Source organism: Maniola hyperantus, chromosome 18, assembly GCF_902806685.2.
Source record: "Maniola hyperantus chromosome 18, iAphHyp1.2, whole genome shotgun sequence".
Lineage (NCBI taxonomy): Eukaryota > Metazoa > Arthropoda > Insecta > Lepidoptera > Nymphalidae > Maniola > Maniola hyperantus.
Window position 1 is genome coordinate 5,316,869 of NC_048553.1, and position 23,925 is coordinate 5,340,793.

At 34.1% G+C, this 23,925-nt stretch overlaps 3 protein-coding genes and 1 long non-coding RNA gene across 10 annotated transcripts in view; 2 read left to right on the forward strand and 2 right to left on the reverse strand.

The window, feature by feature from the left end:
* Positions 1-726: 726 nt before the first annotated feature.
* Positions 727-7,694, forward strand: mtTFB2 (mitochondrial transcription factor B2). The gene is made up of 7 exons (XM_034977851.2): positions 727-1,279; positions 2,519-2,660; positions 3,162-3,301; positions 4,273-4,422; positions 4,871-5,010; positions 6,405-6,569; positions 7,509-7,694. The coding sequence occupies exons 1-7, from the start codon at positions 884-886 to the stop codon at positions 7,666-7,668; spliced, it is 1,293 nt and encodes a 430-aa protein (XP_034833742.1). The 5' UTR covers positions 727-883; the 3' UTR covers positions 7,669-7,694.
* Positions 7,695-8,659: 965 nt separating this feature from the next.
* On the reverse strand, positions 8,660-17,102 carry Afti (aftiphilin). 3 transcript variants are annotated; one of them, XM_069504783.1, is made up of 5 exons: positions 16,860-17,102; positions 13,849-15,083; positions 13,261-13,444; positions 11,548-11,655; positions 8,660-10,627 (listed from the first exon to the last, which is right to left on the reverse strand). In XM_069504783.1, the coding sequence occupies exons 1-5, from the start codon at positions 16,948-16,950 to the stop codon at positions 9,105-9,107; spliced, it is 3,141 nt and encodes a 1,046-aa protein (XP_069360884.1). In that variant the 5' UTR covers positions 16,951-17,102; the 3' UTR covers positions 8,660-9,104. The 3 variants fall into 3 exon arrangements, with proteins under 3 accessions (XP_069360884.1, XP_034833729.1, XP_034833727.1); XM_034977838.2 differs by having other exon boundaries at positions 16,857-17,102; XM_034977836.2 differs by lacking the exon at positions 11,548-11,655 and having other exon boundaries at positions 16,857-17,102.
* A 687-nt stretch (positions 17,103-17,789) lies between these two features.
* LOC117990408 (uncharacterized) lies at positions 17,790-20,742 on the reverse strand. Its single transcript, XR_011237840.1, has 2 exons — positions 19,572-20,742; positions 17,790-19,444 (listed from the first exon to the last, which is right to left on the reverse strand). It is a non-coding gene; the product is annotated as an uncharacterized lncRNA (long non-coding RNA).
* A 183-nt stretch (positions 20,743-20,925) lies between these two features.
* The window catches only part of alt (aluminum tubes), a 28,728-nt gene continuing 25,728 nt past the window's right edge, over positions 20,926-23,925 (forward strand). For 3 of the 5 annotated variants that reach the window (XM_034977839.2, XM_069504786.1, XM_069504787.1), the window contains exons 1-3: positions 20,926-21,075; positions 21,869-22,093; positions 22,869-23,048. In XM_034977839.2, coding sequence (XP_034833730.1) covers positions 21,893-22,093; positions 22,869-23,048 — 381 coding nt within the window. In that variant the 5' untranslated portion in view covers positions 20,926-21,075; positions 21,869-21,892. Of the gene's footprint in view, positions 21,076-21,328; positions 21,432-21,868; positions 22,094-22,868; positions 23,049-23,925 lie in introns of those variants that run through there. The other 2 variants (XM_069504785.1, XM_034977840.2) reach the window with 2 other exon arrangements.

Here is a 23,925-nt window from a genome sequence, read left to right on the forward strand (position 1 = left end):
TGGAACCCTTATAAGATCACTTTGTTGTCTGTCTGTCTGTCTGTCAAGAAACCTACAGGGTACTACCCGTTGACCTAGAATCATGAGGCAGGTAGGTAGATCTTATAGCTGAAATTTGGGGAAAAATCTGAAAACCGTGAATTTAGGCTTACATCACACAAAAAAAATTAAATTGTGGTCATGAACTAATATAATTAGTATTTTCAATTTTCTAAGTAAATAACTACCTATATCAAGTGGGGTATCATATGAAAGGTCTTCACCTGGACATTCTAAAACAGATTTTTATTTATTTTTATGTATCATAGTTTTTGAAATATCCTGCAAAATGTCGAAAAAATACGACTGTAGTACGGAACCCTCATTGCGCGAGCCTGACTCGCAGTTGGCCTGTTTTTTATTTTAAATTTTAAGCATGTACAATAAAGTTAGTACTATACAAATCATGCCCGCGTGGAATAGTGCCAAGAATACTGGCTGCATTTCCGCGCTGGATAGTCAGGCTGATCCGTTGCTTATTATTATTTAGATACTACCTAGCAGTTGCCAAAACAATTGTTAACAAAAATGTAACTTTTGCTGTACCTAACTAGTTACTGTTTAGTATAAAACTTTTTACGAAACTGAACCACAAACTGAACGAAACTTGAACGAAAGCTCGACTCAAGGGCCCTGGCATGGCAACACTGCAGGGCGATTGTCTTAGTTTAGTCACTGTCACTGTGTCAACTCAACTGTCAACTGTCATTATTTTTATCAAAACAATAAACAAAAATAAAACAGTGTGAAACCTGAATTTAAGTTAAGAAAGAATATTTAAGAAATAAAAGTTTTAAAATATAGGTATGATAAAAGTTAAACATACAAACAAATTGTAACAGCTATGCTAGCTACTTCGAGAAGTCTAATCCTGCGACATAACCTTTTAAATTTTAAGAGGTTTCGGCACAAAGTAAATAAACAACTTGAAGATAAGCCAGAACCGAAAGTGGCAACAGATGTAATGAATTATTTAAAAAACTCAGCAGATTATAAAGAAATTGTTGACAAAGTGCCCAAATCACTTCTAAAGAAATATAAGGCTCCTGAAACAATGTATTTAATTAACAAAAATACAGCAAGGAATATTACTGAGACGCTAGTAAATTACATCAGCAACGATGCTCCTATTGTTGAAATCAACCCTGGATTTGGATTTTTGACACGGGAACTTTTACATTGTCAAAAAAATCCAATTTATTTATATGAAATTTCAAACCATTTTTCCCAATTCATAACAGTAAGTATAATCCATACTAATATTATAAATGCGAAAGTGTGTCTGTTTGTCTGCTAGCTTTTCACGGCCCAGCAGTTCAACCGATTTTGATGAAATTTGGTACAGAGTTAGCTTACATCCCGGGAAAGGGCATAGACTTCTTATCCCGGAAAATTAAAGAATTCCACTGGATTTTTCAAAAACCTAAATCCACGCAGACGAAGTCGCGGGCATCAGCTAGTCTAAAATATTTGAGAAATGGTTGATCTTTCAAAATTATTGAATCCAGGGCCATGGATGACATTTACAAACTCTTCTCCTTAATAAGCTTCTGGTTTTGTACAATAACGCTACAGGTAGGATAGATAAAACTGTGTGGAGATAATGTGATCACATTTAGTCTGGGGCACATTCTACTTAAGCTAATGCATTAAAATAGCTAACAATTCTCCATCCGTGTCTGCAATTACTAATTGTCATTCATGGATGATGTCAATATTTTACAGTGTTTATAAATAAATAAATAGATAAAATAAAAATATTTTATTTCAGACAGTTACCATCCATAACCAATTTTAAATTAAATTAAAGTAGTTAGCATTCATTATTAAATTAAGTAACAATATCATATGAGGAAGAATTTTGGTAAATTGAGGTGGTAATCTTTTACCTTTTTTAATATCATCATCACTATCTGTTTATGGAACGAGCTTCCCTCGCAAATCCACCGTGCTGAATCCCTTAACAAATTTAAAATTGACGTCAAAGATCATTACCTATCTCTTTGCTATCATCAGTAACGGCATAGTTTATTATTTAAATATGTGTATATATATCTATGTAGTCTTATGTATGTCTATTATATTTTATTTGTATGTATTAGTGTATTAACAATATGTATTTTATATTCTTATTATATGGTTTAGTTTATTTAGCTATTGGTATTTAGGTTTATTTTACACCACCTCCCATTGTCCATTTGTTCGTTTTTTCCCTAGCGTTAAGGTTGTCTGGAAGAGATCGCTATTTAGCGATAAGACCGCCTTTTTGTACCTACTTATTAAGATTTCTTTTTGTAACCTGTCATTTGTGTTTCTGTGGTGCAATTAAGTATATACATACATACATACATACATACACTATCAATTTATGAAATTACAGCCATAGATAGATATCTGCAGAATAGTCTTATGGCTAGTGTATGTAGACAGAAATGCACTGGTGAGTTCTATTTATAGTAACCTGATATTACAATTTTAGGAAATACAATCACAATTTCCTGACAAAATCCATTTTAAATCTGGTGATTTCTTTGGAATGTGGAAGTTAGCATTTAAAGACAAATTGGATGATGGCAATAGATTAAAAGAATTGCTAGGAGATCTTGCGACTGATGATAACGGTAAGTAAATAAGTTTGCATCAATGATAATAATTTTTAAATACATACTATCAAAAAGTATGGATCTGCAGAATGCCACCTTTGCATCTCTCTGGGTATCGCAACCAGAGCAGCTATGACTGCTAAGTTATGATTCATTCATCTGCAAAGCCGAAATTCCAGATATGTATCTATAGGGGGCTGCTTACGCTAGCATTTAGCCACACGGGCATATATTGTAAGAAATAGCATGAGCAGTTCAGTTGTTCCCTGCTCGCCGAAATAACTGGTCCTTTCTTATTAGTTTGTCACAGTATTTATTCTATTTTATGTAACTGTAATAAATCCGTAATTAATTGGTGAACTTGGTGTTATTTGAACCTGATAGACTAAACGAGAACACGGCGCTATCTATTGGTAAGATATTCTCTAGAAGAATTACCGATAGGCCAACAACACATCTCGGTAAAGTATCCATTAAGCCAGTCTAAGTGACAGTTGTATGTGCATGAATTTGTTTCAGATAGAATTTTGAACATAATTGGTGCCATGCCAAGTTTGACTTTTGTGAAACACCTCATAAGTACTATAGTTTTCCACAATGAAACCAGCCAATTGGGTAGACCAGACCTTTATATTGCTATGCCAGGACATCACTATGAGGTATTTTCATTTTACCACATACCTATAATCCTATACCTATTCAGGTGCTAATAGACAGGCACTAACTTCAACAAATGTTGGACACATAACAAAGAAACGAAGCGCAAAACTGGGTCTGTTAGTTTTTGAATAGGGTAATAAATTAATAACCTTGGCCACTGACATAAAATTCCTATAACAAAAAATAATAATTTTACTAGCGGACGCCTCGCGACGTCATCCGCGTGGATTTAGGTTTTTAAAAATCCTGTAGGAACTCTTTAATTTATGTCACTCTCCAGGTCTTAAACCAAGAGTAAAAAACCCACAAACCCAAAAAGAGTAAAAGAGTTCCCACGGGATTTTTATAAACCTTACTCCACGCGTACGAAATCGCGGGCATCAGCTAGTTAATTAAATAAATTAAAAAAATAAAATTAAAAATGAACTATTTGTTACTTTTTTATTTTATTTTTTTAAATTGGTATTTACAATTTTCAAAGTAAGATAACTATACCAAGTGGGGTATCAAATAAAAGCGCTTTACCTGTACATTCTAAAATAGATTTTTATTTATTTTTATGCATAATGGTTTCTGATTTATTGTGCAAAAAATGTTGAAAAAAATACGTTGAAAAAAGTACGGAACCATCGGTGCGCGAGTCTGACTCTCACTTGACCGGTTTTTGTACGTACTATATCGGCTGTGAACTGGGAACCTGGCCAATCTTCCAAAAAGGATTTTTTGTGCTATTTTGTACTCTGCACAGTTCAACACAGTTCTGAACAGATCTATGTAGTTTGGAAAAAAATGAAAATCAGGTACACTAGGGAGGCTTTAACTACACTGGCAGACGTATACAACCACAATTTAGCTGAAGTAAGGATTTTCTTACATCATGTTTGTTAAAATATTATAGGTACCATTTGCTAGTTAATTGCGATCAGAATTATGATTTTAATTTACTTATTGAATCTTTTCCTATTTTCAGTTTCTGACGGACAGTTCTATTCAAATGAGCAAATATAAATCGATACCAGCACTCTTTCAACTACTCTTTGATTTTAAAGTTTTAAACAGAGTGCCTAAAGTACACTTCTTGCCGTGGATGTTCAGTGAAAATAATGTGAAATCTACCATCGTAAGTAATTTCTAATTAAATCGTTAAGTATTGGAACACTGATATAGATATTTTGAATAGGAGCCTGAAATAAAGAAAACGCGTGAGAACAATATAGGTAAATACAAGGAACTGTATTACAAAACGTACAGCACGACACTGTTGTGTATACATTTTTCAGTGATTGTAATTCGCAAGAAACGCTGAAATAATAATACCTAAACCCGCGTCTCCTGGGCATCGCGCCCGACGCTCTGCCAAAATGTATGTTCGCTCAGTATTGAAGCGACTGTTTATGCCATCTAGTAGACTAGTAGCAAAACTTTTTGCAGCTATCGAAACTACTTTCAAAGGCCCATATTACAATATAATTACAATGCAGCTCTTTGAACGTTTAAAAAATTATATTGTTCTAAAACACAGTAATTATAATTAAGGTAATCTGAACTGAATATTTTTTCTACAACAGATTGAAGAGAACTGCCTGTATTTAGTGAGGATAACACGAAAGAAGACATTGCCGTGTGCGCCGAGGGATCTGCCACTTCTGTGGTACTTTTTTAAACCACAAACTTTTTCTAAATGTACTAGAGTTATCCCGATGTTAGAGTAAGTTTACAATTTACATATCCTTTATTCCTTTATATGTGTAACGAGTACTTAACACTTAAAGGAAGGTGTCTGGTGGGAGGCTTCGGCCGTGGCTAGTTACCAGCCTAACGGCAAAACCGTGATTTAGCGGTCCGACACGATGCCGTGTAGAAACCAAAGCGGTATGGGTTAAATGAAACTTCCATTCCCTTCCAGGTTAGCTTGCTACCATCTTAGTCTGCATCATCACTTACCACCAGGTGAGATTGCAATCAAAGTCTAACTTGTATTTGAATAAAAAATGATTAGGTTTTTTTAAAAATTTGAGTCACAAAGAAAGCCTCCAAACCATAGCACCATTTAAAAACTGATTAGTAACTTTTAAGCATCCAGCATAAAACTGTAACTGGATGATTTTTGTACATTAAATATATTTTGAAAATTTTAATGGGAGGAAACATTATTATCGATACAGACCCCACAACCATTTTTTTTTAATTTTTGACTGTCTGTTTGTTTTTTTTTGTTTTTTTTTTCTGTGCGCGCATCACGCGTAAACTACTCAACGGATTTAAATGAAATTTAGTACAGTGGTAGCTGATACTTCGGGTTAACATAGTAGGGTAGTTTTCATCCCGAAAATAATAAGGGATTCGTCGGGATACGGGATCAAATTTTTTACCTATTTTACCGCATAACTCGGTAAAATTTAAACCGATTTACACAATTCTTTTTTTCTACAAAGGTTGGTACAGTGTGAATTTAGTGAAGATTAAATAAACAGTTTCAGAAATAGCGGATGGAACTCCTCAATGGGCAACAGCAAATCGATCGCGATCACTATAATAGCTTAGTAAAAAGTAGACTCTTAACTATAATACATAACATATACCATACAATAGATTTTCATTTTTTTCTCTATTAGCTACACCTTTGATTCCGGTAAAAAAAATTGAAACGCGCCTAAAGTTCTTAGTGCAACTCAATGCGGGGTTTATCATTACACGAGTAATGTTTATAATATTTTAATGTAGATAACGGGTACATACCACGATTAATTTGATGTTGTTATTTGTCGATATTTCAACCCAATTGCACGGGTCGTGGTCACGACGGGTCGGGACGTCCTACCGGACCGACCGGCCGATGGACGGACCGGACGTCGTTACTATTGTATATGTCTTTTTACGTAATTTAAATTAATTAGTGACCACTGGTTGGATGTAATTGCATTTTTTTGCACACTGTCTGATGCAGTAGGTTGTGTTCGGGTCTAACTATTGTAGTTCTATCTGTTATGTATCCACAATTTTGCAAAAGAAATTTATTCGAATTGATTTGATATACTGCGCACTACGCAGATAAAGAAGTCTCACTCATAATAAATAAATCACAGGTTACATATCTTTTAGGCAATGGATTCCCGGTTGCGGCGTGTGGCTTATTACTGGCCAAGATCCCCCCGACACGAACAAGGAAGTAGCTCCTGGTGGAGATGATGCGGCACTGCCTCACATGACGATATTCACAGAATTTGGTGATCTCAATTTACACCAGAAAGTGACTGTCTTTAAAAGGTGTGTATTTCGAGTGTTTCTTGCAGATAGACGGGGGAAAAAATCTTCTTAAGATACGATCTCGTTGAAGAGAGGTCGGGCTTAGGGATTGCAATCCCGCAGCTCACTCAATCCCGCGGGATTGATCATATTTGAAATTATTCACAGTAGTTAAACTTTTTGCCCCGTTTGTATGTAAGATAAAGTATTAATTTTTTGATCTTATAAGATCGAAAAATTAATACTTTATCTTATTTAAAATTATGTTATAAAATCGAATTGAAACTACAGGTTTTTGTTTAAAAAATCAAGTATTATTAATTAAACATGTCTTAAATTATGCAACAAAAATTATTTGTTTTCTAACAAAATAACAATGAAATTATAATTAAGTACGAGTAATTAGTAATCAGCCTTATTAGACCTTAATTTTTAAATGTCAAAGCATCAAAAGTTTTGTTTAATTTTACCCTTACATCTAACAACACGAAGCCGCATGCCAGCCCCCGCCCAATGTGCGAAACGGTAACGTCGTGCTCGAGCCACTCGCTTTCTTACGCAAAACTTCACGAATGTTTTTGCGGTAAATTTAAATTTGCGGGATCCGCGTTTTGAAGGTGCTCCACTTATTAATCCAGCAGATTAATAAGTGGAGCGGGAATGCCGGATCCCGTTTTGCGGGATTGCAATTCCTAGTCGGGCTACCCCCCGTTCCCACTTATCGTTTCTCGGGTCCGGATTTAAATCAGATGTTCCAGTGGCAGAATATTTTATATAAAGCTATTCACACTTGTCGGAAACCGTTTTTCATATTATTTTTCATATTAGTCTGCCAATCCGCACTTTGCCAGCGTGGTAGACTATTTCCAAAACCCTTCTCATTTTGAGAGGAGACCCGTGCTCTGTAGTGAGCCGGTGATGGGTTGATCATGATGATGATAATGATGTATTTTATTCCAGATTCATTTCCTGGCCGGAGTTCGAGCAGTGCCCGTACAGAGTTACGATGGAAAACAACTTGCCGAAGTTTGCTTCACATATCGACGATGACAAGGCCACTATCGCTGTTCCTATAGACGAAATGGATGGCTCAGATACCGAAATAGAACCTGATCAATGATACAAAATAAATACAATATTAACTTATCTTTTTGTTTTAGTTTAGATGATCTTTGTACATGACATGAAACATATGTTACAGTACGCGGCAGAAACCTTTACGACCGCAGTACATTGACCTATAGAAGGAGATAGCAGATTTGTAGAGCATAGTCTCTGTCGTTGAGACCGACAAAACGTCATATAGGTATGAGTGACAGAGACAACGCTCTACAAAGCCGATGTACATTACTTTCTGCCACTTACTGTACGTTTGGGTCTGTACATCTAGGATGAAATATTAAAAAACTACGGCGTCAGTTTTTTTAAGTATTTACCTACTAAGACATTTCTTACAAAAAACTACATCGAAATATACAAAAAATGGGTAAAAATGAGTAATTTTCGGTCATTTTAAGGTTCCGTACCTCAAAAGGAAAAAAGGAACCCTTAAAGGATCACTTCGTTGTCTGTCTGCATGCATCAAGCAAAACAAAACTACGTGTTTGACCATCTCGGAAGCATGCAGAGTGCAATCATCGTGTAAGGGCCGGTTTCCACATAAGCGGAGCGGAGAGATGTGTTCAGTCGACCAAGCAAATAACGTGATATTTTTTTCACGTCATCTAATAAAAAATTTGATTGATCGACTGGACACGCCTATCCTCTCCGCTTAGTTAGAAACCGGGCCTCAGCTTTCCTTTCAGGTTGTCTCGAGTCTCTTCAGAATGAGGCTTTAGACCATCTAGTCAAGTACGGACTGGCAGAATTCACACAACTTTGAGAAAATTATGGAGGAAACTTTACTGGAGGCAAAAATGCACGATGTTTTTTCTTGTTTCGCCAAACAAGTGATAGATATTACCTAATCGCATAAATGCTATATAGTATATACTCATTAGTCAAGCAATCCATACATTTCAATCTAGCACTTCATTGCTGGAATAACCTAGCCACAACCTAACCCATCGGAATAACAGCCATACATTTCCTTCTTTTAATAAAAAACAACATAAATAATACAATCTTTTATTGTGATGATAAAATTATCTATTTTTACATTTTATACATTTTTAACATTATATACAAACAATTTTAATACTTGGTATTTATAAATATTGCTTTTTCTAAATTAAATTACATTAATTTCATATAAATCGCAACAAAAATGTATAATTAATACAAATAAATAGGACGGGTTTGTCATTTAATAAAATAACATAAAATTGTATTCCATATCATTAAGTTTTCCGTGCTGAATACTGTGCTCGAGAAATTCAAGGTGAAAAGTGCGAAGGTAAAACTGTTAACTAGGTATACTCGAAAATAATTTAACTAAGTACGATATCATTTACTAACAATATTGACATTGTCCCACCACCACACTATTTACATATATCTTATATTTAACTTAAGTACATCATAGTATGTATATCATAGAAAATAATTACAGTACTGTTATAAATTTTGGAAATGCTTTTCGGAATATATTTCACGATTACTCGATTTTGGAGTGATATAATTTAAAGTTGGGATTTCGAGAGGGATTTGATTATTTCTAGGCCCAAAGTTATTTTGGCCAGAAGATTTTTGCATACTTAAATTTGTATGAACATTAAAGCTAATAGTATTCAAGCCGTTTTGGGGTTTCATACTGGGACTCGATACGAAGTCAGTCCATTCATCGTCATCCGCGAATGTAGTTTTTTTAGGAGTGGGATGCTGTTGTTTCGGCGCGCTCGACACGAAGTCTCCCCAAATATCATCATCAGACGTCTGATTAGACACCGCACTGGCCGAGTTATGTGCAGGCGACGAATTTTTACTGTTGCCACTAGTGCTCGAGTCGCTTTTCAATGAATGGAGACTATTGATAGGATTAAACCGCGACAAATCCTGCAAGTCTATTCCAGGGTTTGGCCAATTGATTTGTGAGTAACTTTCTAATGACAATGGTTGCAAAATTTGATCTGATTTATGCAGGCGATTCAACCCACTACTGCTGGCGCTTGTCGGTTGCAATATGTCGGCGCTAAAGTTTTGAATTGCAGTTGTTTGTGGAGAACTAATACATACATCTTGTACATCAGGAATAATATTTGATGTAGATGAACTTTGATCACTTAAAATTACACTATTAGATTTTTTAGAATTCTTATTTCCCACCTTGACTGGTGGATTATCACAGTTTGCAACACTTATCATTGTGAGATTTTCTGATAGTGAGATTTGAGATCTGACAGTTGTACTCAAACTGAAGTCCACGGCTGACGATGAAGCTCGGGAAAATTGGAATGTTTCAAATTCATCATCCACATTGTCAGTTGTGAATACTTCTTCTTTAGGACTTTTAACTTTATTAATATCTTTATGTGTATCTAATGAAATGGATGCATGATTATCTTTTTCAATATTCCAGGAAGTGCTTGATATGAAATCGGAAAAGTCATCAAATGTTTCTTTAACTTCTCCTGGATCTGGCCAATTTAGTGTAGGCATAACAGGATCAAGTTTTATAGGCTGCAAAATCTGCGTTTGATATGTTGCACTAGCTTTTGCTATAACACTGTCAGAGATAGAATTGACGACAGTTTCCTCCGTTGTTTGAGTAATTGTATTTGTTGGTGGACTGACTGTGTTGGATCCTTTGAAGTCTTGGAAATCCCAATATTCTTTATCGACAGCCTCGTTTAATTGAGAAGATGAATTTTCTAGTTGATATTTTTTACTTTCTAGAACCGGTTGAGGAATGAGACCAGATGGACCACTGTCGTAGTGAATTGTTTTAGATCTTGGAGTTTCTGAATCAGTAGGCGTAAATATGTGCGTGTCGGGTAGATTGATATGTCGTACTGGCTGCACATTTATTGTACTTGAGTAAATTTTGCTTAATTTCGTAGATGTGTCCTTTTCAAACACATCTAAGTCAGTTGGTCTAATGGCTGTCTCGATTGGGATGCTTTTGTTTTCTATATTGCAAGCTGAAACATATAACAGTTTTATAAGTATACGATCGAGTATAGATTGTTGTTGTTCAGAAAAGTTAAACTTTTAAACCGAGGCAATTTTAAAAATCGGTTGACTCGAAACCTGTCGTTTTTGTTACCCACAAATATTAATATGTTTAGAACATAGTAGAGTTGCGAATCAGTTTAGTTCGAAAAATCTTAGAAAACATCTGAATATGCTTGGAGCCTTCATCTATGAGTAGTTATTACAAGAGATTGTACAGGTAGGATAGGATGTATAAGTGAAAAAAGACACTTTTTCGCTATAGAATTAGTGGGATTTTATAAACAGTGCATAAATATTGCCACAGTTGAAACCAAAACTATTTCAATTTGTACGAATATACAAACAAATTTCTTAGTTAAATTAAAAAATATGACAAACATTTTATTACTTTAATTAAAAACGAATGGCGCAAAGTGTCGCGAACCGTCAGGCTCTTTACGTACTGCATTTGATCCGAATCTGATAATTCTCGATCCGAAGTTTTTCGAACGTTTGAACCAAGTGCGTTGGTCTCCATACAAATAGAACCTACTACGGCTACTTCGGGTCGCGAATTCTCGGATTCAGATTGGATGCAATAGTAAAGAATCTAAAGAGCCTTATGAATCGCAATTGGCAGCTTCGTCAACGTCAAAATCATCTAGCAGAATAAAGAAGTGAATTCATACAAATATGTGGCTAATTCTGTTGTACACAATTGCCAAACTAAACTAAAATGCCAAGTCTAAATATATTGCTATTCGTTTCATAAAGCATAGTAAGTACCGAAAAGGATAGCATTAGATTTAGACCCGTCAATTTACATAGTTTTGTTTAGAGATTGCGTGCAACAGAATTAGTCACAATGTTGTGTTGAGTGAGCTTCTCTAAATATTATACAACTTACCATGTGAAAGTAGCTCTGATATTTTTAATGTAGAGTGTTTGTGAGCCATTTGGTCTAAAGTGGCCATTAGGTGCTCTAAGTCAAGGAGTAGAGCTTCGGCATAGGTGTCTAATGGATTTTGGGTGTTTGGGAGTTAGGAAGAAGCGATTTATGCATAGGTGAGTGATGTGAATCCATGTGCAAGACATGCAAAAGAGTTAATAAAACAGTGTGACAAACTTATGGTTAGCGTCAGATGTAATACGAGCTGCAATAGTGCTCAAACATTACCTAACCCAAATGATCAAATTGCTGGAGCCATATGAGACTCCAGCTTCGTAACTGCAGCCTGACTTCTATCACAATTCTATGTAAATTGTTGATTTTTGATACTTTAAAATCTTTAATTATTTATTAATCTAGTGACATATTGTATATGTGGCTAATTCGTATTTTACACAATCTATAAACTAGCGGCCGAAATTAATTGTAAACAATCAACCCTGTCGGGAATCTGTCAATAGATTTAGCAATGTTGCTATTTGTAAAAAAAATATGGTCTTTATTGAAACGACAATAACGTCACTCAGTAACTCATCAACAGATTATAGATAGATTGATGAATTAATTATTATTAATTTCGGCCTTAAATTGAGAAGTGTAAATCTAGTGCCATCCTTTTCCGCAAGTAGTATTATGAAAGGGATAGCAATACATTGAGAACTGTCATTTTAGTTTAGAATTGTGTAAAACAGAATTAATCTAATTAGCGTCTTATTTTCATAGCTGCCAACATCAGGCACATAATTTGTGTTTATGCATTTAAAATCTAGAGTTTCTACTAAAACTAGCATTTTCTGGCAAATTCGTTAATTATTTTTTTACCTACGTACCTATAATAATATGTTGAAAAACCAACATAAGAAACTTTTGTATTAGGATCAACAAAAATCTACAAGTTGATTCATTTTATGTAGAATAATTAAATTTTAGTAATATGGATTGAGCTTTATAAAGGATTAACTATGGGTTAACTTGAGAAGTCAGACCAAGAATAAACCAAATAAATTCAAATCAAGTAAAAACTGATTGAATCTAGGGAATATACTTAGTACTTACGACATAAGGTCGATATTAGATTGAATTGTATAAACATATAAAGTATTGTCACGCCATCTATGTAAACCGATACTGAGGTACGAGCTACGCTATTGCGACCACATCTTGAATGATAACATGTTTGATGCATACCTATAGAGTGGACTGAACGTACTAGGCGCAGCGCCTTATTGATAACTTAAAACTCAGCTTTATTTACTTTGCCATGCAGTTGAAATTGGCATAATAAAAACAAAACCTAGAGGAAACCCAACTGCCGTCCTATATCTAAAAAGAGGTGAACTGCACTAAATAGTTTTTGTGATATGATTTAGTTACAAAGCAAAACTTTTCGGAAACATCAGTTTTTTCTAAATTCCCATGTTTTTGGTGATAACTCTAACTATTAATCGCTTTTCAGATATAGAACGGCAGTAGAGGCGCCCTGACGCTGCTGCCTCAAAGTAAATAAAGCTTAGTTTGACTGTTATCAAGAAAACGACTACACCTTTTCTCCACTCCACTCTGCAATTGTGCTATATTGTTCAAATAAAAATACTTTACTTAGTAGAGTAATTTTTAGTAATTAGGTTAAATAGCTTATAATAATAACTATTTCAATGTATTGTTACTTACATTCTTGTCCGTCAGGTGTAAAAGGATCCACCCATGCACCTGCCTCCTTGTTAGGAACCTTTTCAGCAGATTCATTACTGGAACTGCCACTGCCTGGGGTGAACTGTTTCTGCGGCTGCAAGGGCGCCACGGTGAGGTTGACGGCATATTTCGGCATGTTGTAATTCCATTTTGGTCCAAACAACTAAATATAAACAACATAAGCAAATTTTTTAATAACTATATTTTTTATTGCAAGATAGGCTTGCGTTTGGCGACAATAAAGCTTTATAAAAAACAGTGTTGCAGCAGGTCTAGGTGGGAGTGAAGATGTGTCTATGTCATGAAGGTGTTGTTAAATGTGGCTGGAAATGGCGGCGGGAATGCCGTTACCCACCTTAATGGTTCGTATCATATCAAATACATTATAAGAAAAAATACATGGATAAATGCTATTGCATTTATATTGCATATGCAATTACTTATTTAAGATTATGGTGTAGGTAGGATCTAGGTAAACAATTGATTTATCTAGATGCATGTAATATACCTACCCAGGTTATTGTTAAGAATATTCTTGGTATAATGATAAAATAGTGGTAAACTTACGATGTTTCTAGAATCAATGCACAGTGCTTTAAGAAGAGTTTTCTGTCCCAATGAGTTATTCCAGTTGACCATATATGGTTGTCTAACTTCAATATCAATTAAGTGACCCCATGTTACACTCAAACATGACTCTAATTTTCCCAATAATTCATTTTCTGGTTCAGGTATTTCATTGGCAAATATTGAAGTCAACACAGTGTTTATACTATCAACAATTTGGAGATCACTAGCAGATGAATTAACATTCCATAGAGTAACATCTGGTGCAGACATTGATTCATTTGTATCTGCAACAGTTTCTGTATTATCAGAAGATCTGAAATCATCAAAATCACCAAAATCGTCATTGTCATCCTCCAGAGATGTGTTTGTTTTAAGTTCTGTACTTGATATGTCATCTGCTATGCTTTCAACTGGCTTTGTTTCTTTAAAATCAAAATTAGCAGTAAAATCGCCAAACTCTGGACCTTCATTATCTTCTGGATTTTCCCATGGATTCTCACTATTAACAGATAGAACTTGACAGTTTTCAGAATTTGAAGTAAATTGAAAGTCTTCAAAATCTCCAAAGTCATCATTAACTGGAGGTTTATCTTTAACTTGTATCACAGCATTTTGATCAACAGTCATTTCTGTTTCATTGTTTAATGTGATTTCCTCAGTTTCAACTGTCACAGGTTCAGGTAAATCAGCCACTAAGGAAATATCATGGACATCATTTATAGCACTTTCTTTATTATTCACTTGAATTTCTTCATTTTTATCATCTAAAATCTCATTTTCATCAGGAATGATTAATTTATTTATTAGAGTAGAAACACTTATATCTGTATTTTCATCTTTAATGGAGATATTTGTTCCACCTTCATCTTGTATTCTTGTCTGTTTGTCAGTACATTCTATCTCAACACTAGCTTCAGTCTCAATTTCTTTAGACACAATGTCATTGGAATGTACTAAATCCTTGTTAACTATCAAATTTAAATCTTCAACAACACTTTCTTCTAATTTTGGCCTACTTTCTTTAGCTAATTCGCCAGTGGTAATAAAATTTACCCCATTTAATATTCCTTCAGTTTCCTTTTGTTGTTCACCCTTACTTTCAGATACATTGGTTAGATTTGCATTCCATTTATCTTTTTCTACATTTTCTGATGTTGCTTGATATATTATATTATAAGAAGAATAGTTTCCATAATTATACTCATTACTATCCTCATCATCTTCTTGTGATACTGAAATTATAAAATCACAAAATCAATGTTTATTAGTTCAATAACAGAAAAGAATATACAGCTTTGTAAGACTATCTACATTAGGTGGACAGCCATTCTTAATCAAGTTGCGGAGTGCCACTTATGTCCCTGTGGCTACTGGTCTTTAACCTGAGTAGTGGCATTTCATAAAACTAAGATATGCTTTCTGAATAATAGAAAATGAAGCTGACAGCAAAGATACTAGAACTGTGTAATATTTTTAATCTTTTTGGCTGACAGGTATGGTATTAATAACCACAAATTTTTGAATGATTGTGGATACTAGGACAGTTATTTTCAAGTAAAGAACTTCAAACAAACAAACAAAAATTATGGTAAACTAAACGATACTCGCGATTTTTTACGTGTGGATACAAGTTTTTTAAATCACGCAGCAACTTTTTGATATGCTAACATAAAAAGTTACCTACGTGTTAAGTCAGTATCTGTATCTGTCTGGTTGAAGCTTGTGTAATGAGTACCTGGCTTAAAAGAGTAACAAACATACACGCACACAAATACAAACTTTTGCCTTTATAATATTAGTGTGACTAGCTTACGCTTGCCACTTCATCCACATAGATTACACAAAGGACCTGCGCCTAAAGTATAGGAAATGTGGTTTCAGATAAATGTTGTGAGATTTTGATATGTTATAAATTTCAGTGCCCTGAGAAAGAGTATGGGTGTACTGCTTTTGAGTCCTTTTCAGAGTTTTGACTGATTTTGCACCCTTATGTATTCATATTATTATCAAGATGTGAAACGATACTTATGGTCTGTAAATGCATGTGATGTGCATTTCAAGTTGATTTTAAGGATTTTATAGTCATTTTATCTTTCTTTGAATGGCTAGCTTATAGCAAAATAGGTTCAAACTAATGTCAGTTATTTAAATAAAGTTGGGAATTGGAACTTATTAATCTAATACTTTGTTAAGTAACTGTTACAAAATCAGTTGGAACTCTGAAGGGGACTCGGAAACAGTAATTTTTGCTCAGGGCACTGAAATCTATAAGTCTATAACATATCAAAATCCCAGGACATTCAACTGAAATCACATTTTCCATACCTTAATTTACTTTAGGCCTGGGGTCCTTTCAAAGCTCTATTTTACACCCTTTGAATTTCAAAAATCTTTTGTGATGTCTGCATCATAAACCTTTCTGCATGCCAAATTCCAGCCCAGTCTGTCCAGTAGTTTTAGATGGGCATTGATAGATCAGTGAGTCACATTTTCCTTTTACAGATATACTAGCTTAAGCCCGCAACTTCATATGTGTGGCATACACAAATTTCAGACCCTTATTTTACCCCCTTAGGGCTTGAATTTTCAATAATCCTTTCTTAGCAGATGACTATGTCATAATAGCATGCATGCATGCATGCATGTCAAACTTCAGCTCAAACCGTCCAGTAGTTTGAACTGCATTGATAGATCAGTCAGTCAGTTTTTCTTTTTATATAAGTATTTAGAATAAGATTTAAATATCAATTTGAAAGATGATAGTATGTGATTCAATGATGTTTATAACCACAAACAGTGGTAAACAACTGTATCTAAAAATATTGTACTAAACAAATACTAAATTAGAACCAAGTTAAACAGGAACAATAAGTTTTATTGTTGATACTTGATAATCTGCACTACAGGAAACTTTTTTAGGACAAGGCCTAATTAATTAAAGGTTATTTGTTACATATTCTAACTATTGGGTATACAGTGCATTAGAGAGAAAATATTTAACTTACAACTGTATGTTATATCAAATTCTTCATGGTCTTTGTCGTCATCGCACTGCTCGGGTGGTGGAGGAGTGCTGCAAACTAGTGGAGGAATTGACATTCTCTTCAAGCAATCAACGACCAACTTAATATATTGCGCACGAAAACAATGTAATTTTTTCACACAACATATATTAACTCTTTTTGCTTAATTTAGTCTCAATAAAGATTTTCTAAATAATTTACGGACAGCTGTTCATTTTATATTTTTGACAAAGACCACAGAGTAATTTTTGGTCGTAGATAGAGTAATAAAGGTAGATTACAGGACCGTTTGCTTTCTCATTCACACTAAAAAGAGACCACAGATAAAGTTGCTAATGTGATAAACAGAGACGCAGCTAACCTATTTTTTGTCTCTTATCGTGTAACTGGTTTTTTTCACGAATACATACAAGGAATGCAACTTTAGTTGCAAAACAAACTGAGAATTGGTGGCGTAATTGGGCGTAATTATATTTCTCATTTACTACTTGTATTTTTATTTTTGAAAAGTTTTCCCATAAATTTACTTTTCCTGGCACCTTTAATTATGTCACTTACGCGCTATGGATAAACAAGTTATTTTGCAGAAACTACATTTCAAAATTTGTAAAAATATTCTAGAAAATTTCGGATTCCGAGTTCCAAGCCGAGTTCCGAGTGACTTTTTAGGACCATTCACCATAGAGTAAATTTTTATATTCTTTGATTTATACTTCAGTCTAAGAGATTATTAACCTAATGGTTAGGTAGCATGTCTCTGAAAAGCTCTGAACCTAATTTATGAGTAGGGATTTTCCGATACCACCTAAGTATCGATACTTACTCATTTCGATAATACTCAAATCTTTTTTCGATACTATACAAATAAGTACTCCTCAAGTATCGATACTTACTGATATCGATACTTTTTGGAACTTTTATTTTATTATTTTGAGGGTGCTATCAATGAACGTTGAAGGATAATAATTTAAAGAAAATTGAGACGAAAAAAACGATTTATTTATTATAAATGTTTATTAGGCTTATTATAATTTAAACAAAAAACTCTTCAGCATTAAGATTGCCCAAAAACAGTAACTGTTCAAGGTATTTAGAAGACAATCTGTTTCTTGTTTGTGTCATTGTTGCACCGGCTTTGGAAAAAAGGCACTCGCTAGGAACTGATGTTGCAACAACAATTAAATATTGCTGTGCATACTTGTACAGACAAGGAAACACCAACTTCATGTCATCCCATTCTGCAAATGGGTTGCTTTTAAGAGAAACTACTGGATTTGATAAATAAAGAGAAACTTCATCTCCCTGATGAGATTTTTTTTTCTTCTTGTGCCCATGTGCTAACTCTTTATGATGTTTCCAAAAATCGTATTCAGGTGGTGCAGTAGATGAGACATCATCTTCTGACTCACTTGGGCTACTTAGTTGTCCGACAACCATGGTTCTAAGTTTTTGAATAGCTCTTCCGCATGCAGAGGGGTCTTGGAAATGCAGATTTTTAAACCTTGGGTCTAGAATTGTTGCAATGGCTGCATGATCGTTTAATTCAATCATCCCATACCTCCTTTTCAGCTCTCTCAATAAAACATCCTTACATTCTTTAACGATAGCGGAGTTTGGAGTGATACTATTCAGTTCTGTAGTTAAGCAATTAAGCATTGGTATAATTTTGGAGATTGTTACATACTTTTGGCCCGATGATTCTCTTGTTACATATTCAAAAGGCTTTAATACAGTTGTAAGCTCATTCAAGGTTTCCATTTCCACTGCACTTGGCAAATTTGGAGCCACTACACTCTCAATTACAATTTCTGATATTACTATTCTTAACTTTAGAAATCGCTCTAACATAAAAAAAGTTGAGTTCCACCTAGTTCTTACATCTGCAATAAGTTTTAAAACTGATCCTGCCGAAACATTATTACGCATTTGGATTTTTCGTAGCTTATCCGACTGCACAACACTATTTTTTATCCAATTAACAATTTCTCGTACTTTTATAACAGCTGATTTAACACTGGGCAACTTTAGTGCCTCTTCAACTACAAGGTTAATAGTATGGGCAAAACACGGTAAATGTTTTTTTTCGCCTAAAGACATTCGTATGGCAGCCAACATTGAACTGGCATTATCTGATACAGCAGCACGAATTTTGGTAAGTGGAATATTCCATTTTTTCAAAATATCCAGCAGGTTTTCCGATATGTATTCAGCTGTATGTCGCTCTCTTAATGCACGAGTTGCAAGATAATACATACACATTTGACCATTTTCTACAAAATGTATGGTGACGCCCATGAATCCTACTTCATTCATTGTCTCTGTCCATATGTCCAGCGTTAAACAGAAATTGTCTATCTTGGATAATTTGGACTTACAAATAGTTATACAAGCTTCGTACTTTTCGGTAGTCATTTTCTTTAAATACTTTGCGCCAGGAACTTTAAAAGTAGGCTCCAGTTCTTTTACAAGTCGTAAAAAGCCTTCACCTTCAACTATATTAAATGGACGCATATCTTGACAGATAAAAAATATCAATGCTTGAACAATTCTGTTATACTTCGTACCACCAGCTAAAAATAAAACTCAATTTTAATACATGTAATATTAAATTAAATATTTATATATTTTTCTTTAACACTAATTCTATATGTATTAATATTATTTTGCTAATATTTAATTAAATATCTATTTATTTACCTTTATTAGATGAAATTCGTTCAAACGCATTCTTTATTGAATTGCTCAGACATAGCTCCCTTGCAGTCTCCGAGTCCATACTTGTTAATGTGGTTACACTAGAGCAATCATCACGATCTTCTGAAATTTTCGATGTTGATGCTTGGGGTTGATCATCTTCCATTAAATGCCTTGAGTTGGCCAACACTATTGTATTTTTTGAACTGAAACATAATAACAAAAATTAACACTTGATAGATCGATAATCTTCAAAGTATCGATAATACCAACTCCAACACTACCGCCATTTAACAACACTATTACACTAACAAAAACAAACACATAACCTTAAATTGTTTAAATCGTATTTATACAAAGGAAATATCTCATCACCGGTCATCAATTATTATTCATATATTATTAATATATAGACAAGACAATCACAGTACCACTGCTGCAAAACTATTTTTTATACAAATAAAATAGGTAGGAGTAGGTAGGATTTTTTATTTAACATCTTAGGAAAGCAATCGCAAAAAAAAAGAAAAGTTTAGAATCCTACCTTTCGTTGGACTTATTATTTTCTTTTTTCTGTAATTTGCCTTTGTCCACAGAAATTCCATGAGTTTTAGAATGCTTGAATAAATTCGACGTATTCCCACAATACTTCACAGACTTAAAACACTGTTTACATTTTGCAATTGTTTCGTTTGTTTTGGTAAAATGTGTCCATATTATAGATTTTGGTGGTGCCATGATAACATTGGAATAAACCGATGAATTTGATGATTACAATTAATAAAATTACTTGTAAACAATCACTTAACACTTTCACAATGGCGGAATGGCGAGATGATTTGCGAGCGGGTGCGGGTGTTTTCTTCTCTCGCTTTCGGCTCGGGCGGGCTCGGCTGAAGTCGGACGAATTCGGCTAGCCCAGCGCGAGACAACGCGTCACTCACGCCGCCACGCGACGAATACCGGTAACTCGGTAACCTGATTAGCTGACTGTTTTTGCCTCGTTTTTGCTCTCTTAGTTCTGTATGATGCGTTTGCTGATTCGATTCGATACCAAGTATTTTTGTTTCGATACCGATTATGTATCGCAAAATTGATTCGATACAATAAATACTTGGTATCGAATCAAAAGTATCGAGTACCTACTAGTATTTATTAGTATCGGAATATCCCTATTTATGAGATTTATATCCTGGAGTAAATGTGTTCTGTGCACATCACCGACCAGAAGAAAAAGTGAGATATTATTCTGTGCTTGCTGTTGTAGCCATTTTAGTCATCCATTTGATACAAAATTTTGCTGCACTAAAGCTTCGCCTGCCTGTTGTCTCCGGATCAGGATTACTGGTCTGTGGTGTTGTCGTTAGTTTGATGAAATTTAGAGCGTTTTGTAGTTTTAATTTCTGTACAATTTATAATTTTCGTCATATTTTAGTTAAATTCCGATTCTAGTGTACAAAACCTACAAGTTTCAGATAATTGTTCAAGTTTATTTCATTTCTCTTCGGTAAGTGTTTGATCCCATTACATTACACTTATTACAGCGATCAAATAGATCCTTAGATAATTTTTATTATGTAAAATATTTGTTTTTATTTTACTTTCGCAGTTAAAGAATTTAATTTGGATCACACTATGGAATTAACATAAAAAAACAGACTAGATAAGATATTAGATAGGTAGTAGGTAGGTAGGTAAGGTAGCTTAAGAATGGCAAGAATACTGTCAATAACCTTTGACATGTGTCACTGCTTACGTGTCAGCCCCTGCATTCCTATTGAGCGAACTTTACAATCTACTGTGGGTTTTTGTATCAGCCAAATTGTATTACTGACTTCGTAATTTATTAAACTATCGAGGTACGTCACAAAATGTACATAGTACAGTCATTGAATAATATAGACTAATAACCACAATTAAATATTTGCTGATATGAATTGCCAAGACATTTTTGCCGTTTTAATGTATTAAAATGTTGCAATATTCAGGTTTAATTTATCTTTTTGAATATAAAGTATCTACACTTATTAATTTGTGAAGGTAATTTGTAAGGTGTACTCATAATGCAGCTTTTGTATAACTTTGCTTTATTTTAATTCAGGCGATTTCATTTTAAACTTTTGTGAAAATATACCAAATAACAATTTAGTATATTAATAGACAATAGAGGATATTTAATTAGATAATGGTAGGTACTTACACTTGTAAAATAACATTTATTATAGTTACCAAAAGTTGTAATAAATGTATGTTCTTAACTTTACAAATTGATATAAGTTTTATATATTTAATCTCAATAGATTGGTGCTTGCAACAGCTTTCTAATGGAGCTGCAGGCAGTGCTAGTGCTGTGTGGAGTGGGTGTGGTGGGAGTGGCTGTCCTGCTCCTTATGGGGCTCTTCTCAGCCTCGGGAACCAGCTATGAAGAAGCCATAGCTCAGCAACGCCGAGCAACCAGTGAACTGTTAGCTTTAGCCGACAATAAGAATAAGTCTAAAAAGACAAACAAGAAAGCTAATAAAAGGGTAACTAAGAATCATAGCACTCATCTATACTAATAATACAAATGGGAAAGTATACCTTTACATCGCCCATTCATATATGGTTTTAACGGGTACAGAGATTGCTTGCATCTTCAAAGATTCTGCAAGATCTTGAAAATCAAAGAGTTCAATACTTCTACTGAAGTGAAGATATAAATAGTTATTGACAAATACATTAATTTATCTGTAATCTCTGCATACACAAAGAAAATAGTTTGTGAGCTGTGACCAAAATAAATGAACATTTTTTTAAAGTCATCATCTTTACAAACAAACTTAGTTTTGCAGTCCCAAATACAAAAAAAAAATTTTTGAGATGACAGATTAATTTAACCAATTAACTACTTATGTTCCTTTTTAAGCTACAGAACTCAGTGGGCAGACTGACTTACACTTGGCCTGTTTTTTCATGAAAATAATGTCCATGAATCACCCATTTATGCAATCTGGCTTTTCTACACTAATATCATAAAGAGATAAAGGTTGTAAGTTTGATTGTAGGAGATAATTACCGAAACTATTAATCCAATTTCAAAAATTCTTTTACTGAAAGATAGCTATATTATCCGAGTGCTATAGGCTATATTATTATGTATTGCTGAAGGAGATGCGGGCAAAAGCTAGTATATATCAATTATAAAACTTTAACTATACAATTCGTAGATAGGTGTGCTAAAGAGAGTAATCATAACTATTTGATGCATATGCATTTTGTAAACCTGTTGTTAATTCTAACTAAAATAACATTTTTTTGTAGTTAGCGAAGAAGGAAAAGAAAGAAAATGTAACAGCAGCAACAGGAAGTGATCCTGAAAGTGAGGCACCAGCTGAGAGTGGCATGGAAGATGAGTCTGTTCCACCAAAGCCTCATGTTGAGTTCAGTCCATCCATAGTTGTTGAACTACCCACTGATAACCCACCAAACATCAATGTGAAGGTACTTGCCAATTCTATCTCATCAATGTCAAGTTTTTATTATCTCTGCTATTTCTGCAAATAATTATTATAATCAGGAAAAAGTGTTATCAAAAAAGTTATTTTGGCCTCACAAATTGCTTGATCTGCTCATTATGAAACATAAATAAATCATAACTTATCATTTGGTTCAGCTATGCATGCATAACTCAGAGATCCCATTATATCTGCTTGCGAGATTTCATTGGGTTGTTATTTGATTTTAATGTATTTCTTATCAATATTTATACAAGTTTGAAAGAAAACATTGTAACAGCATAATCTTGTGCAATTAAGTGGGTCTACAAGGTAAAAGTAGATTTGTATTTTAGTAACACTTGAGTATAATCTAGATTGGATTGTAAATTTTAATTGATCTTTACATTGATAAAGGAAGTATTGGCTGAACTTTTACCTTTTATGTAAATAAACACTTAATAAGTTAAGCCTATTGATATAGCACAAAAAACTGCACTTCTCACTGAGATGTTATATATTTTATTTGTTGGTATAAAAAATGGAAATCCAGATAGGGTAAAAATATTAGTTGATAGTGGGTAAATATACCTTATTCAGGGAGACGAGCTAACATAAGGCACTCTTACTTGCACAATTGTATAGAAAAGGACGCATTATGATCGTGACTGACCAGTAAGTGTGACCATTCCCTAAAAATGTAAGAGTGTGTTTATACTGCTCACTACAAAACACCTAAAAGATTGCAAATTTTTGCCTATTCCCTCATCTGTACAGTATCAAGATACTATTATTGTAAATATAAAATAAATAAAACATTGGAAGTTAGGAAACGGGAAACAGTCCAGTGAGCAAGCCAGGTCGACAATGTATAACAAGAATCA